Source organism: Anomaloglossus baeobatrachus, chromosome 7, assembly GCF_048569485.1.
Source record: "Anomaloglossus baeobatrachus isolate aAnoBae1 chromosome 7, aAnoBae1.hap1, whole genome shotgun sequence".
NCBI classification, from domain to species: Eukaryota; Metazoa; Chordata; class Amphibia; order Anura; family Aromobatidae; genus Anomaloglossus; species Anomaloglossus baeobatrachus.
In genome coordinates, this window is record NC_134359.1 from 290,744,059 (window position 1) to 290,760,711 (window position 16,653).

The 16,653-nt window shown below is 44.2% G+C and overlaps 1 protein-coding gene across 1 annotated transcript; it reads left to right on the plus strand.

Moving 5' to 3' along the window:
* Nucleotides 1–355: 355 nt before the first annotated feature.
* Nucleotides 356–16,059, plus strand: LOC142246745 (uncharacterized). The gene is made up of 4 exons (XM_075319794.1): nucleotides 356–429; nucleotides 3,059–3,496; nucleotides 7,443–7,483; nucleotides 15,190–16,059. The coding sequence occupies exons 1-4, from the start codon at nucleotides 356–358 to the stop codon at nucleotides 15,264–15,266; spliced, it is 630 nt and encodes a 209-aa protein (XP_075175909.1). The 3' UTR covers nucleotides 15,267–16,059.
* The last annotated feature ends 594 nt before the right edge of the window (nucleotides 16,060–16,653 follow it).

A 16,653-nucleotide genomic window follows, 5' to 3' on the forward strand; every position in this document is an offset into this window, starting at 1 on the left:
GGGTTAGGAATCGGGAAAAGGCTAGGATTAAGATTGGGCCTAATTTTAGGATTAAGGCTAGAGACAGGACTAGTGTTATGGCTAGGATTAATAGTTCAGGATAGATTTAGGAATAGTACAAAGGTTAGGCCTAGGATTTAGGTTAGTGCTAGGGATAGGAATATGGTTTGGGCCAGGATTAAAATTAGGCCTAATTTAAGGGCTAGGGCCAAGACTAGAGTTATGGCTAGGATTAATAAAGCTAGATTTAGGGATAGTACAAAAGTTAGGGCTATGATTAAGGTTAGGGCTAGAGAAAGCAATAGAGTTAGGGCTAAGATTAAGGCTACGGCTAATTTTAGGGTTAGGGCTAGGGATGATACTGGGATTAGGGCTCGGATTAATAGGACTAGATTTAGGGAAAATACAAAGATTAGGTCTAAGATTAAGGTTAGTGCTAGGGATAGGAATAGGGTTACGGCTAGGATTAAAATTAAGGATAGTATAGGATTAGTTATAGAGCTAAAGTTAGAATTAGGGATTGGACTAGGTTTAGGGCTAGGGCTATGGATACTGTTAATAAACAATTATTTTAAAATAAGTAAAAATATATACAGTACAGACCAAAAGTTTGGACACACCTCATTCAAATAGTTTTCTTTATTTTCATGACTCTGAAAATTGTAGATTCACATTGAAGGCATCAAAACTATGAATTAACACATGTGGAATGAAATACTTAACAAAAAAGTGTGAAACAACTGAAAATATGTCTTGTGTTCTAGGTTCTTCCAAGTAGCCGCCTTTTGCTTTGATTACTGCTTTGCACACTCTTGGCATTCTCTTGATGAGCTTCAAGACGTAGTCACCGGAAATGGTTTTCCAACAGTCTTGAAGGAGTTCCCAGAGATGCTTAGCACTTGTTGGCCCTTTTGCCTTCACTCTGCGGTCCAGCTCACCCCAAACCATCTGGATTGGGTTCAGGTCTGGTGACTGTGGAGGCCAGGTCATCTGGCGTAGCACCCCATCACTCTCCTTCTTAGTCAATTAGCCCTTACACAGCCTGGAGGTGTGTTTGGGGTCATTGTCCTGTTGAAAAATAAATGATGGTCCAACTAAACGCAAACCGGATGGAATAGCATGCCGCTGCAAGATGCTGTGGTAGCCATGCTGGTTCTGTATGCCTTCAATTTTGAATAAATCCCCAGTAGTGTCACCAGCAAAGCCCCCCCACACCATCACACCTCCTCCTCCATGCTTCACGGTGGGAACCAGCCATGTAGAGTCTATCCATTCACCCTTTCTGCGTCGCACAAAGACACGGTGGTTGGATCCAAAGATCTCAAATTTGGACTCATCAGACCAAAGCAGATTTCCACTGGTCATCCATTCCTTGTGTTCTTTAGCCCAAACAAGTCTCTTCTGCTTGTTGCCTGTCCTTAGCAGTGGTTTCCTAGCAGCTATTTTACCATGAAGGCCTGCTGCAGGCACAAAGCCTCCTCTTAACAGTTGTTCTAGAGATGTGTCTGCTGCTAGAACTCTGTGTGGCATTGACCTGGCCTCTAATCTGAGCTGCTGGTAACCTGCGATTTCTGAGGCTGGTGACTCGGATAAACTTATCCTCCGCAGCAGAGATGACTCTTGGTCTTCCTTTCCTGGGGCGGTCTTCATGTGAGCCATTTTCTTTGTAGCGTTTGATGCTTTTTGCCACTGCACTTGAGGACACTTTCAAAGTTTTCCCAATTTTTAGGACTGACTGACCTTCATTTCTTAAAGTACTGATGGCCATTCGTTTTTCTTTACTTAGAATTTGTATTCAGTCTATTCAGTAGGACGATCAGCTGTGTATCCACCAGCCTTCTGCACAACACAACTGATGGCCCCAACCCCATTTTTAAGGCAAGAAATCCCACTTATTAAACCTGACAGGGCGCACCTGTGAAGTGAAAACCATTTCCGGTGACTACCTCTTGAAGCTCATCAAGAGAATGCCAAGAGTGTGCAAAGCAGTAATCAAAGCAAAAGGTGGCGACTGTGAAGAACCTAGAATATAAGACAAATTTTCAGTTGTTTTACACTTGTTTGTTAAGTATTTCATTCCACATGTGTTAATTCATAGTTTTGATGCCTTCAATGTGAAGCTACAATTTTCAGTGTCATGAAAATAAAGAATAAGAAGGTGTGTCCAAACCTTTGCTGTGTGTGTATGTGTATGTGTGTGTGTGTATATATATATATATATATATATATATATATATATATATATATATATATTATAGTTAAAAAATGTATACGTAATTTTGTCAGATTTCAGCAAAAAGCTGAGTTTTTTGCGAAAGTCAAAGAGCAACATATACGGTAATTATATTAGTATTTACGGTATATGTGATTGGGGGAAAAGGGGAACAATTCTAAACTGGTGGAAGGGGCTTAGGTAGTGACAATGGTCAAAAATGTCCGTGGGCAACAAATATTGTGACCTACAATAAACACATATTACAGCCATATGGTGCCTGTATAATACCACCATATAGTGAAAAAAAAGCATCTTTTAAAGTAAAATATCAAACAACCATATAGCAGTTTTTCAATACCAAGTAGCGGCACAAAGTCCATAACAACCAAATAATGCTGGGATGGGGTATAATGGTGGGGTACTTGGGAGATTTGCCCTTTTGACCGTCCCTAGAAATAGATGGATGTGACCATTGATAAATATGGATTATATGATCAGAATACTACGACTGACGGTTTTATTTCTACTATCGTAGATGCAGCTGGATGACGACTCCGGAGGGGGTAGATTTAAGAAGCACGAGCCCTTCAAGAGGAAACATCGATAAGTATCTACCAATTCCTGCTCAAATGTAAATTTAGGGGGTCCCCATCCAACATCTGGTATCTAAAGTTATTGTCTGTCAACCCAATAGGCCCAGAAGGCGATTGAGCCAGCATTTAGGCCGGGCCAAAATGACAACCGAGATGGTACTGTTGTCACAGCCCAGTGGTGGTGGAATATATAGATTAATTGGGTTTTGAAGGACATTAATATTTATAGAGATTTTTTATCCCTTTACAGGATTAAAACATCCACCCCAGTAATAGCGACAGAACCTGCAGAACCGCAGGCCCAGATCTCCATACGGGTCACACAAGACAATGACCAAGAGCCTCAGGAGAAAAGGAGGGAGTCTGCGGAGCAAAACAACATTGCAGATGGATCTAAAGCAGAAGAACCAGAAAAGGACAACGAGGGGACGAGTGCCGGGCACAAAGAAGAAGAGGTGACCGAAGACGGCGGAGGCAAGAATCCGGAAGATGGAGACGAGGAAGAGGACGAATCTGAAAGAGCAGAAGAAGCCGCACCAGCAGCAACTGAGACAAAAACATTGGCTCCATTAGCAAATAATCCAGTGCCTCCAGCAACATTAGGACCCACACCCAGGAAAGCGCCAAAATTTAAGCAAAGGGAGGCAAGAAACTTCAAAAGCAAACCACCAAGAAAGGGCGTTCTAGGGTAATAACATGAGCGACTTACTGATGAATATCGTCACTTCACCCACTTAGCTAATACACGATTGTAAACTATTTAATAGAGCACAATATTATGGCCCCCTATGTACAAGAATATAACTACTATAATACTGCCCCTATGTACAAGAATATAACTACTATAATACTGCCACCTATGTACAAGAATATACAGTAACTACTATAATACTGCCCCTATGTACAAGAATATAGCTACTATAATACTGCCCGTATGTACAAGAATATACCTACTATAATACTGTCCCCTATGTACAAGAATATAACTACTATAATACTGCCCTTATGTACAAGAATATAACTACTATAATACTGCCCCTATGTACAAGAATATAACTACTATAATACTGCCCCTATGTACAAGAATATAACTACTATAATACTGCCCTTATGTACAAGAATATAACTACTATAATACTGCCCCTATGTACAAGAATATAGCTACTATAATACTGTCCCCTATGTACAAGAATATAACTACTATAATACTGTCCTTATGTACAAGAATATAACTACTATAATACTGCCCCCTATGTACAAGAATATAACTACTATAATACTGCCCCCTATGTACAAGAATATAACTACTATAATACTGTCCTTATGTACAAGAATATAACTACTATAATACTGCCTCTATGTACAAGAATATAACTACTATAATACTACCCTCTATGTACAAGAATATAACTACTATAATACTGCCCCTATGTACAAGAATATAACTACTATAATACTGCCCGCTATGTACAAGAATATAACTACTATAATACTGCCCCTATGTACAAGAATATAACTACTATAAAACTGCCCCTATGTACAAGAATATAACTACTATAATACTGCCCTTATGTACAAGAATATAACTACTATAATACTGCCCCTATGTACAAGAATATAGCTACTATAATACTGTCCCCTATGTACAAGAATATAACTACTATAATACTGTCCTTATGTACAAGAATATAACTACTATAATACTGCCCCCTATGTACAAGAATATAACTACTATAATACTGCCCCCTATGTACAAGAATATAACTACTATAATACTGCCCCCTATGTACAAGAATATAACTACTATAATACTACCCTCTATGTACAAGAATATAACTACTATAATACTGCCCCCTATGTACAAGAATATAACTACTATAATACTGCTGCTATGTACAAGAATATAACTACTATAATACTACCCTCTATGTACAAGAATATAACTACTATAATACTGCCCCTATGTACAAGAATATAACTACTATAATACTGCCCGCTATGTACAAGAATATAACTACTATAATACTGCCCCTATGTACAAGAATATAACTACTATAAAACTGCCCCTATGTACAAGAATATAACTACTATAATACTGCCCTTATGTACAAGAATATAACTACTATAATACTGCCCCTATGTACAAGAATATAGCTACTATAATACTGTCCCCTATGTACAAGAATATAACTACTATAATACTGTCCTTATGTACAAGAATATAACTACTATAATACTGCCCCCTATGTACAAGAATATAACTACTATAATACTGCCCCCTATGTACAAGAATATAACTACTATAATACTACCCTCTATGTACAAGAATATAACTACTATAATACTGCCCCCTATGTACAAGAATATAACTACTATAATACTGCTGCTATGTACAAGAATATAACTACTATAATACTACCCTCTATGTACAAGAATATAACTACTATAATACTGCCCCTATGTACAAGAATATAACTACTATAATACTGCCCCTATGTACAAGAATATAACTACTATAATACTGCCCCCTATGTACAAGAATATAACTACTATAATACTGCCCCCTATGTACAAGAATATAACTACTATAATACTACCCTCTATGTACAAGAATATAACTACTATAATACTGCCCCCTATGTACAAGAATATAACTACTATAATACTGCCCCCTATGTACAAGAATATAACTACTATAATACTACCCTCTATGTACAAGAATATAACTACTATAATACTGCCCCTATGTACAAGAATATAACTACTATAATACTGCCCGCTATGTACAAGAATATAACTACTATAATACTGCCCCTATGTACAAGAATATAACTACTATAAAACTGCCCCTATGTACAAGAATATAACTACTATAATACTGTCCCCTATGTACAAGAATATTACTGCTATAATACTGGCCCTATATACAAGAATATAACTGCTATAATACTGCTCCTATGTGCAAGAATATAACTGCTATAATACTGCTCCTATGTACAAGAATATACCTACTATAATACTGCCCCTATGTACAAGAATATAACTACTATAATACTGTCCCCTATGTACAAGAATATTACTGCTATAATACTGGCCCTATATACAAGAATATAACTGCTATAATACTGCTCCTATGTGCAAGAATATAACTACTATAATACTACCCTCTATGTACAAGAATATAACTACTATAATACTGCCCCCTATGTACAAGAATATAACTACTATAATACTGCCCCCTATGTACAAGAATATAACTACTATAATACTACCCTCTATGTACAAGAATATAACTACTATACTACCCTCTATGTACAAGAATATAACTACTATAATACTGCCCCCTATGTACAAGAATATAACTACTATAATACTGTCCTTATGTACAAGAATATAACTACTATAATACTGCCCCCTATGTACAAGAATATAACTACTATAATACTGCCCCCTATGTACAAGAATGTAACTACTATAATACTGCTGCTATGTACAAGAATATAACTACTATAATACTACCCTCTATGTACAAGAATATAACTACTATACTACCCTCTATGTACAAGAATATAACTACTATAATACTGACCCCTATGTACAAGAATATAACTACTATAATACTGCCCCTATGTACAAGAATATAACTACTATAATACTGTCCCCTATGTACAAGAATATAACTAATATAATACTGCTGCTATGTACAAGAATATAACTACTATAATACTGCCCTCTATGTACAAGAATATAACTACTATAATACTACCCTCTATGTACAAGAATATAACTACTATAATACTGCCCCTATGTACAAGAATATAACTACTATAATACTGTCCCCTATGTACAAGAATATAACTACTATAATACTGCTGCTATGTACAAGAATATAACTACTATAATACTACCCTCTATGTACAAGAATATAACTACTATAATACTGCTCATATGTACAAGAATATAACTACTATACAACTGCCCCTATGTACAAGAATACAACTACTATAATACTGTCCCCTATGTACAAGAATATTACTGCTATAATACTGGCCCTATATACAAGAATATAACTGCTATAATACTGCTCCTATGTGCAAGAATATAACTGCTATAATACTGCTCCTATGTACAAGAATATACCTACTATAATACTGCCCCTATGTACAAGAATATAACTACTATAATACTGTCCCCTATGTACAAGAATATTACTGCTATAATACTGCTCCTATGTACAAGAATATAACTACTATAATACTGCCCCCTATGTACAAGAATATCACTACTATAATACTGCCCCCCTATGTACAAGAATATAACTACTATAATACTGCCCCCCTATATACAAGAATATAACTACTATAATACTGCTCCTATGTACAAGAATATAACTACTATAATACTACCCTCTATGTACAAGAATATAACTACTATAATACTGCCCCCTATGTACAAGAATATAACTACTATAATACTGCCCCCTATATACAAGAATATAACTACTATAATACTGCCCCTATGTACAAGAATATAACTACTATAATACTGCTCCCTATGTACAAGAATATAACTACTATAACACCATTATATTATTCTCTGTACATTTTTATCAATTTTTCTTATTTTGGCTTCAGGTTTGGAGACGATATTCCCGGCATGGACGGACTTGGCACAGGTAACGGCTCCTGTATACAGTATATATTTTTTCTTTCTACGCTGTAGTGGTATGATACAATATATTGTTACCTTAGAGTTGAGCTATACAAGGTTTATACATGAGCACAGTGGAAATAATGGTCATCATTCCTATAGATACAAACTTATGAAATACAGAATATATCTTGATTTTTTAGGCAGATTATTATTTTTGCATTTCCTTTACAATAAATCAAGAAGTAACATAGATCACCACCTTACACAGCGCAGCTTCCAGTTGTGATAATTGTTTTCCTCTTTGCTGACAAAATGCACAATCCTTAGAGGATTTCTGATCACAAATAATCCTTATCCCTCCCCGGGATCTCTCCGCTGACAGGAAAGTGAGGATTAGGGACAACGGGACGCGATGACAAGGAGAAAATAATCCTCATTTACTTAATTAATATAATTAAACGCGCCCCGACCTTTTACTGCACAAAATTAAGCCTGTTTTTCTAAAGATTCTGCTTTAATGGGGTTGTTCGAGGTCACCCAAAAAAAATGGACTAAGGGGAAAAAATGATAATAAATTACTTACCTTTTAAATTTCATGTATTTGTCAATTACATTTAAAGTTGGCAATTATTTTTTTTACATATTTCTATTTTATTTTATTTTTTGGATGAATTACTTTGTGCGATGAGGCTTAAAGGGAACCTGTCAGGTCCAATATGGACCCCGGACCACGATCAGTTCTTGGTGCATATTGCTAATCCCTGCCTAACTGTCCCTGTATACACTAGCATAGATAAAGGGATCTTTAGAAACGTATTTCTAAAGATCCTTTATGATATGCTAATGAGCGCAGGGACTAGTCGCTAAGGCATTAGTTTCCTTGGCTACTCGGCCCCTTTAGCATGTAAGCACACCCCTGTGGGCATACTAACATGCTAATGCATGCGCAGCGTCAGAGGCATGGTCGCTCTCACCTTTCTGCTGCCACCCGAGGCTAAGTGTGCATGATTACAAGATCCCCAGATTTCTGGTCAGTTTGGAGCCGGGATAAGTACATCCGCCTTCATGGTATGCTTGACAAAAAGTCCAGGACTTCTGATCATGCGCACTGAGCCTCAGATGGCAGCAGAGAGGTGAACGCGTCCATGCCACTGATGCTGCGCATTCATTAGCATGTTAGCATGTAAGCACATCCCTGTGGCCATGCCATGTGGGCCGACTAGCCAAGGGAAGTAACACCCTTGCGACTAGTCCCTGTGTCGCGGGCGGGGAGGGCGCTGCGCTCACCACGCTCGGGTCCGGCACTGCTGCTGCTGCTGCTGCTCGGTGGCTCGAGCAGTGGGCCAAATCCAGGGACTCGAACGGTGCTCCTCGCCCGTGAGTGAAAGGGGGTAGTTTGGGTTTGGGGAGTTGGTCCGTGACGCCACCCACGGTTTGTGGTGAGGTTGGGACACCACCGCTACTCTGGATGGACGGGGACCCTGGGAGCGATGACAGGGAGCAGCCCAGATGGTTCTCTCCCCTCCGTTGGTAGTGGGGTTGGTGGTCCCGGGGCCCGGGAGGAGTCAGGGAGGCAGGGTTGGCGAGGTGCAGGGTCGCGGGGGCAGCGCGGTGCCAGATGGCATGGTGGTACTCACTCAGCCAAGAATGTATACAGAGTCACCGTTAAAACAAACGGCTGGATGGACGGGTCCCGCAGCCGGCTGCTGTGGTTACCCCCGGAAGGTTGGTGGTGGCTGCCTTTCCCTGCCCCTGTTGTGTATCTTCGGTCCCGATGGCTTCCCACCGGTAACCCGCTCCCCAGCTTGGATAGGTGCCGGAGGAGCCCCTTTTGCCCGCAGGCTCTGGCCCTGGGAATTCTAGCTGTGGCGGTAGCTGTATTTCCCTTTCTCGGTTTGGACGGTTGCCTTCAGTCGGGTCTTTGCTGCTAGGAAACCCCGGAGGTTCCGGTCACTAACGGATGTGACCGGTTTAACGGCGACTCCAAGCCTGGTCGGGATCCGGAAGCCCTGCCGGTTTGTGCTGGCTTCTCTTCGCTCCCCGGTTCGGTACTGGCGGGCCACCGCCCATCCCCGGTCCTACGGTTCCGCGTCAATTGGCCTCTCCTGCAGACGGCCACCACCGTCTGCCAACCTTGCTCTTGGTGCTCGGGCCACGTACCCAGACATGGTCAGATCGCTCCTCAACTGCTACTTTCCTCCTTCTCCTTCACTCTCCCTAACTTCACTGACTTCCTTTCCCGCCTCCAGGACTGTGAACTCCTCGGTGGGTGGGGCCAACCGCCTGGCTCCACCCCACCTGGTGTGGACATCAGCCCCTGGAGGGAGGCAACAAGGATTTCTGTGTGACTGGTGTGCCTATCTCAGGGTGTGGGGTGTGTTGTTGCAGTACTTGTGACGACCTGGCTGGTCCAGGGCGCCACACCTGCAATCATTTGCATATCATAAAGGATCTTTAGAAATACTTTTTCTAAAGATCGCTTTATCTATGCTACTACAGGCTGAGACTGCCAAGCATGGATTAGCAATATACGCCGAGAACTGCTCTTGATTCTGGCTGTGTACAGGACCTGACAGGTTCCCTTTAAATCACATCTCCTTTCTCCAAACATAATTAACAACATGTTCAAAAAAAATAAAATATATATTATATACTGTGTATATCTAATATATAAAGCTCAGTGTATGTGTGTATGTCCGCTAAAGGAATCCGCTCCGTCGCATGTACAATCATGAAATTTTGCACAGACGCCCCATGTGACTCAGGGAACGTCATAGACTATGTTTGGGCGGGAAAATTTAACCCCGCGCTTTCCAGTTACTCTACAAAAATCCTGCAGCCATTAAACTGAATGGAGCTGGGAGCTATCTATATATATAATTGCCTTATTCTGTCTGTCTGTCTGTCATGCTCCAAAATTGTGTCCTTACGGTGACACAAAGCTGATTGGCCGCTGGGCTCGCCATGGCCCCGCCCCCCCCACACGGATTGGCCTCTCGTCCCGGCTCTCTGCAGGCCCCGCCCCCCTCATGCAATGCACGCTCGCTCTTGCGCAACTGACACTTAGCTCCGACTCCCAGGTGAGTACACACACATCAGATCACACTCACTCTCACACACACCTCACACATCACATCCACACACTCACAACATCCTGGGATATCGCTTGCTTCTACACCGGCCCCGTCACGATCCCAGCAGCGCCAGACATAACCTTGCGATGCTGGGATCTTCACGGAGCCCGTGAACGCTGTTAACCATTATACACATCGGGTAACTAAGGTCCCTTGGTTACGCGATGTGTATCATAGTTAACAGTGTACACCGGCTCACACTCACTCTCACACACACCTCACACATACATCACATCGCATCCACACACTCACAGCATCCGGCGATATCGCTTGCTTCTCGGCCTCTATACTGTGCTGTTGTGACCTTCCAGGACCTGTCGGAGGATCACATGGCCAGAAGCATGTGGTATCTCCGGATGTTGTGAGTATGAGCGCGTATGTGCAATATCGTCAGTGTGTGTGTGCGTGAGTGTATGCGATCGGGGGTGTGTGGGTGTGTGTGAGTGTATGCAATCGGGTGTGTGAGTGTCAGCAGAGGAGCATGTCGTGCTGGAGGAGGCTGGGAGGAGAGAGGCTGATCCTGGGGAAGGCTGGGATGGAGAGGCTGATGCTGGGGACAGAGAGGCTGATGCTGGGATGAGAGAGGCTGATGCTGGGATGAGAGAGGCTGATGCTGGGGACAGAGAGGCTGATGCTGGGGACAGAGAGGCTGATGCGGGGGACAGAGAGGCTGATGCGGGGGACAGAGAGGCTGATGCGGGGGACAGAGAGGCTGATGCGGGGGACAGAGAGGCTGATGCTGGGGACAGAGAGGCTGATGCTGGGGACAGAGAGGCTGATGCTGGGGACAGAGAGGCTGATGCTGGGGACAGAGAGGCTGATGCTGGGAGGAGAGAGGCTGATGCTGGGAGGAGAGAGGCTGATGCTGGGAGGAGAGAGGCTGATGCTGGGAGGAGAGAGGCTGATGCTGGGAGGAGAGAGGCTGATGCTGCGGGCAGAGAGGCTGATGCTGGCGCAGCATGGCGGATGGAGCACGTTTGGGAGTGCGCAGCATGGCGGATGGAGCACGTTTGGGAGTGCGCAGCATGGCGGATGGAGCACGTTTGGGAGTGCGCAGCATGGCGGATGGAGCACGTTTGGATGGAACACGTTTGGGAGTGCGCAGCATGGCGGATGGAGAACGTTTGGGAGTGCGCAGCATGGCGGATGGAGAACGTTTGGGAGTGCGCAGCATGGCGGATGGAGCACGTTTGGGAGTGCGCAGCATGGGAGATGCAGCACGATGGGGAGTGCGGAGTATGGCGGATGGAGCATGTTTGGGAGTGCGCAGCATGGCGATGGACCACGTTTGGGAGTGCGCAGCATGGGAGATGGAGCACGATGGGGGGTGCGCAGCATAGGGGATGGAGCACGATGGGGAGTGCGCTGCATGGGGGATGGAGCACGATGGGGAGTGCGGAGTATGGCGGATGGAGCACGTTTGGGAGTGCGCAGCATGGCGGATGGAGCACGTTTGGGAGTGCGCAGCATGGCGGATGGAGCACGTTTGGGAGTGCGCAGCATGGGAGATGGAGCACGATGGGGAGTGCGCAGCATGGCGGATGGAGCACGTTTGGGAGTGCGCAGCATGGGGGATGAAGCACGATGGGGAGTGCGCAGCATGGCGGATGGAGCACGTTTGGGAGTGCGCAGCATGGCGTATGGAGCACGTTTGGGAGTGCGCAGCCTGGCGGATGGAGCACGTTTGGGAGTGCGCAGCATGGGGGATGCAGCACGATGGGGAGTGCGGAGTATGGCGGATGGAGCATGTTTGGGAGTGCGCAGCATGGCGATGGACCACGTTTGGGAGTGCGCAGCATGGGAGATGGAGCACGATGGGGGGTGCGCAGCATAGGGGATGGAGCACGATGGGGAGTGCGCTGCATGGGGGATGGAGCACGATGGGGAGTGCGGAGTATGGCGGATGGAGCACGTTTGGGAGTGCGCAGCATGGCGGATGGAGCACGTTTGGGAGTGCGCAGCATGGCGGATGGAGCACGATGGGGAGTGCGCAGCATGGGAGATGGAGCACGATGGGGAGTGCGCAGCATGGGGGATGGAGCACGATGGGGAGTGCGCAGCATGGGGGATGGAGCACGATGGGGAGTGCGCAGCATGGCGGATGGAGCACGTTTGGGAGTGCGCAGCATGGCATATGGTGCACGTTTGGGAGTGCGCAGCATGGCGGATGGAGCACGTTTGGGAGTGCGCAGCATGGGGGATGCAGCACGATGGGGAGTGCGGAGTATGGCGGATGGAGCACGTTTGGGAGTGCGCAGCATGGCGGATGGACCACGTTTGGGAGTGCGCAGCATGGCGGATGGAGCACGTTTGGGAGTGCGCAGCATGGGAGATGGAGCACGATGGGGGGTGCGCAGCATAGGGGATAGAGCACGATGGGGAGTGCGCTGCATGGGGGATGGAGCACGATGGGGAGTGCGGAGTATGGCGGATGGAGCACGTTTGGGAGTGTGCAGCATGGTGGATGGAGCACGTTTGGGAGTGCGCAGCATGGCGGATGGAGCACGTTTGGGAGTGCGCAGCATGGCGGATGGAGCACGTTTGGGAGTGCGCAGCATGGGAGATGGAGCACGATGGGGAGTGCGCAGCGTGGCGGATGGAGCACGTTTGGGAGTGCGCAGGATGGGAGATGTAGGACGATGGGGGGTGCGCAGCATAGGGGATGGAGCACGATGGGGAGTGCACACCTCCCCCAACACACACATACACGCGCGCGCGCACTGCACAACACACCACACACACACACACACACACACACACACACACTGGGAACCACAAACAACTGCCCTACACAGACACCCACACACAGACAACGCTGCACACACCAATATACGCACATACCGCACAACACACACATTGCACAAAACATACCTCCCCCCAAAACACACCACACACAGACAAACCGCGCAACACACACACACAACGCTACAGACACACAGCGCTCCACAAACAACGCAACACACAAACAACACCGCTCTCACCCCCCGCCACACCCAGACAACACCCAGAACATGTACAGCGCCCTACACAAACACTTGGTAACTACACACAACAACATCTATATATATATATATATATATATATATATATATATATATATATATATATATATATATATATATACATACATATAAATAACAAAAATCATACATGAACTACACAATATGTAAATTCTAGAATACCCGATGCGTAGAATCCGGCCACCTTCTAGTAGACAATAAATAGTAATGGTCAGTGGTTGCTATAGGAACAAAATAAACTGTTAGTATAAGAAAGGATAGACGGATAGAGAGAGACAGAAAAAGACAGACAGACATAGAGAGACAGCCGGGGAAAGAGACAGCCCTGTCAAGAGACAGACGCCCCAAGAGACAGACGGGCAAAGAGACAGACGGGCAAAGAGACAGAGAGAGAGAGAGACAGATACAGAGATTGAGACAGATAGACTGATGCAAATACAGAGAGATAGAAACAGACAGACAAGGAAAGAGACAGACAGCGACACACAGACAACGACTGGGAGATAGACAGTTACTATCCCGGGCAACGCCCGGGTACTACAGCTAGTATTTATATATAAAGCTGAGTGTATGTATGTATGTACTGTATGTCCACTAAAGGAAGCTGCACCATCGCATTTACAATCACGAAATTTTGCATAGACGTCTCATGTGACTCAGGGAATGTCATAGACAATGTTTTGATGGGAAAATGTAACCCCGCGCTTTACAGTTACTCTCCAAAAAATCTTCCTCCACTAAAGTCAATGGAGCTGAAAGCCACTGGTTATTAATAGCAGCTCTGATTGGTTGCTATAGGAATGAAAGACATTCATAGTATAACAAGCTTATGTGTGAGGTAATAAGATATTTGTGGGTAGACAAACAAAGAGACAGACAGAGAGACAGACGGAGAAAGAGACAGACAGATAAGCAGACAGGGAAAGAGACAGACAGAGAGACAGGGAAAGACAGACAGGGAAAGAGACAGACGGGAAAGAGACACAGAGATAGAGACAGACAGAGACAAGCAGACAGGGAAAGAGACAGACGGGAAAGAGACACAGAGATAGAGACAGACAGAGACAAGCAGACAGGGAAAGAGACAGACGGGAAAGAGACACAGAGATAGAGACAGACAGAGACAAGCACACAGGGAAAGAGACAGTCAGCAGAAGAGAGACAGAGACACAGACAGACGTGGAAAGAGACACACCTGGGAAAGAGACAGACCTGTGAAAGAGAGACAGGCAGACAGGGAAAGAGACAGAGAGACGGGGAAAGACAGATAGGGAAAGAGACAGACCTGGAAGGAGACAGACGGGGAAAGAGACATATATCCACCTCTGGTGTTGGTGCCAAAATCACTTATGATGTATTATCCGGGAAAGCTATATTTTAGGAGCGCATCTAGATTAATTCTTATTGGAATCTGCCCTTCTTATTTCCCCTGGGCTCACGTCATTGTCAAAATCCACATTACAAAATCCACAATTCTACAATCTACATTTTATATTTGGGTAGAATCAATATAATTCCGCCATCTAGTACGTATAAGATATAACCGCTACATGCTAATTTTGTTTCTATTTCAGATATTACCGTGATTTGTCCTTGGGAGGCATTCAGTCACTTGGAGCTACATGAGCTGGCCCAGTTTGGCATCATCTGAAGACCTTTATATTAGAAGAGATCTTATGGAGAGTGAACACATCCAACACAATAGAATTGGTGGACACCATTTAAGTTTTAGCAAAAAACAGGGATTTCATAAAAAGTAGAGAAACTCCTGAGAAACTATCCGATGGGCAGGGCAAATGTCTTGTCGACAATTGGCGCCTACGAGACATCTGTTCTTGGATGCCCGTCTTTAATAATGGCAGCCATATTGTGAGAGAAATAAGACAAAAGTCTTTTAAAAGTAATTTTCCCGCATTACTGGTTTCTAAATATCATCCACGTGCACCTCTGCCATTATATCTATGCACATCTGACTGCGCGACAAAGTCCCAGAATGTATTTGTGAGAAAGCAATGGGACAATACCGCCATCTATTGTGCATAAAGTAATACTGCTATTCAATCAGATTACTCCACGTGAAAGCCAAATGCAAGGATGGCGGAAGGCACTGCCAGGTTCTGAGCTCTTTCTACTCATCCTCTATCACAAATGTAATTAATCTACAATATAAAAGCTAAATACATTTTGCCCCGTCTCTGTAATTATGAATGAAGTCTTTTTTTATGGAATATTTCTTATTTTTCTATCTTAGATTCCGATCAGGAACATTCACTATATAGATATGTACAGAAACTGCCACACAGGAAATGAAGCCTTGTTTACAGTAAGAACCAATGAGAGTTCAGCTTTCATTTTCTAAGCTGCCCTGGAGACATGACTGGTGAGCTCTGATTGGTTGCTATGCAAAAACCAGGCTACCTTTCCACTGAAGCACTTTCCGAATCTCAGGGCCTATGTTTTTAATCCTTTAATTCCTTATATTTCATTTAGTAGATGAGAAATTTTGGCACAAATAAATGTTAAAATAAAAACAAAATGTTGTCAGATCAATTTGTGTATTTATCAGAAAACCCGGCTTAAGTAACTCAAAACTTGCAGGCAGTTTTTAGTTCATGGGAGTGTTTCCCAAACAGGGCGCCATTTAACCCTCCCGGGGATCTATGACTGTTCTGTTAAAAATGGCAGTGGGAGCGCAGCGGGTTAGGCAGGAAGCCACCCAAAGTTTCCTACAGCATGGCTGATAGCTCCACAATATGCGCCATCTTTGATATATATAATACTAGCTGTAGTACCTAGTGTTGCCTGAGATAGTGTCTCTCTCCCACTCCCTCTCTGTGTCTGTGTGTGTGTGTGTCTCCCTCTGTGTCTGTCTCCCTCTCTGAGTGCGTCTGTCTCAGTGTGTGTCCGTCCGTCTCCCTCTTCCTGTTTGTGTGTGTCAGTCTCCCTCTCTCTGTCTCCGTGCGTGTGTCTCTGTGTGTGTGTCTCTCTATCTCCCTTTCTGTGTGTGTGTCCATCTCCCTCTGTCTCCGTGTGTGTGT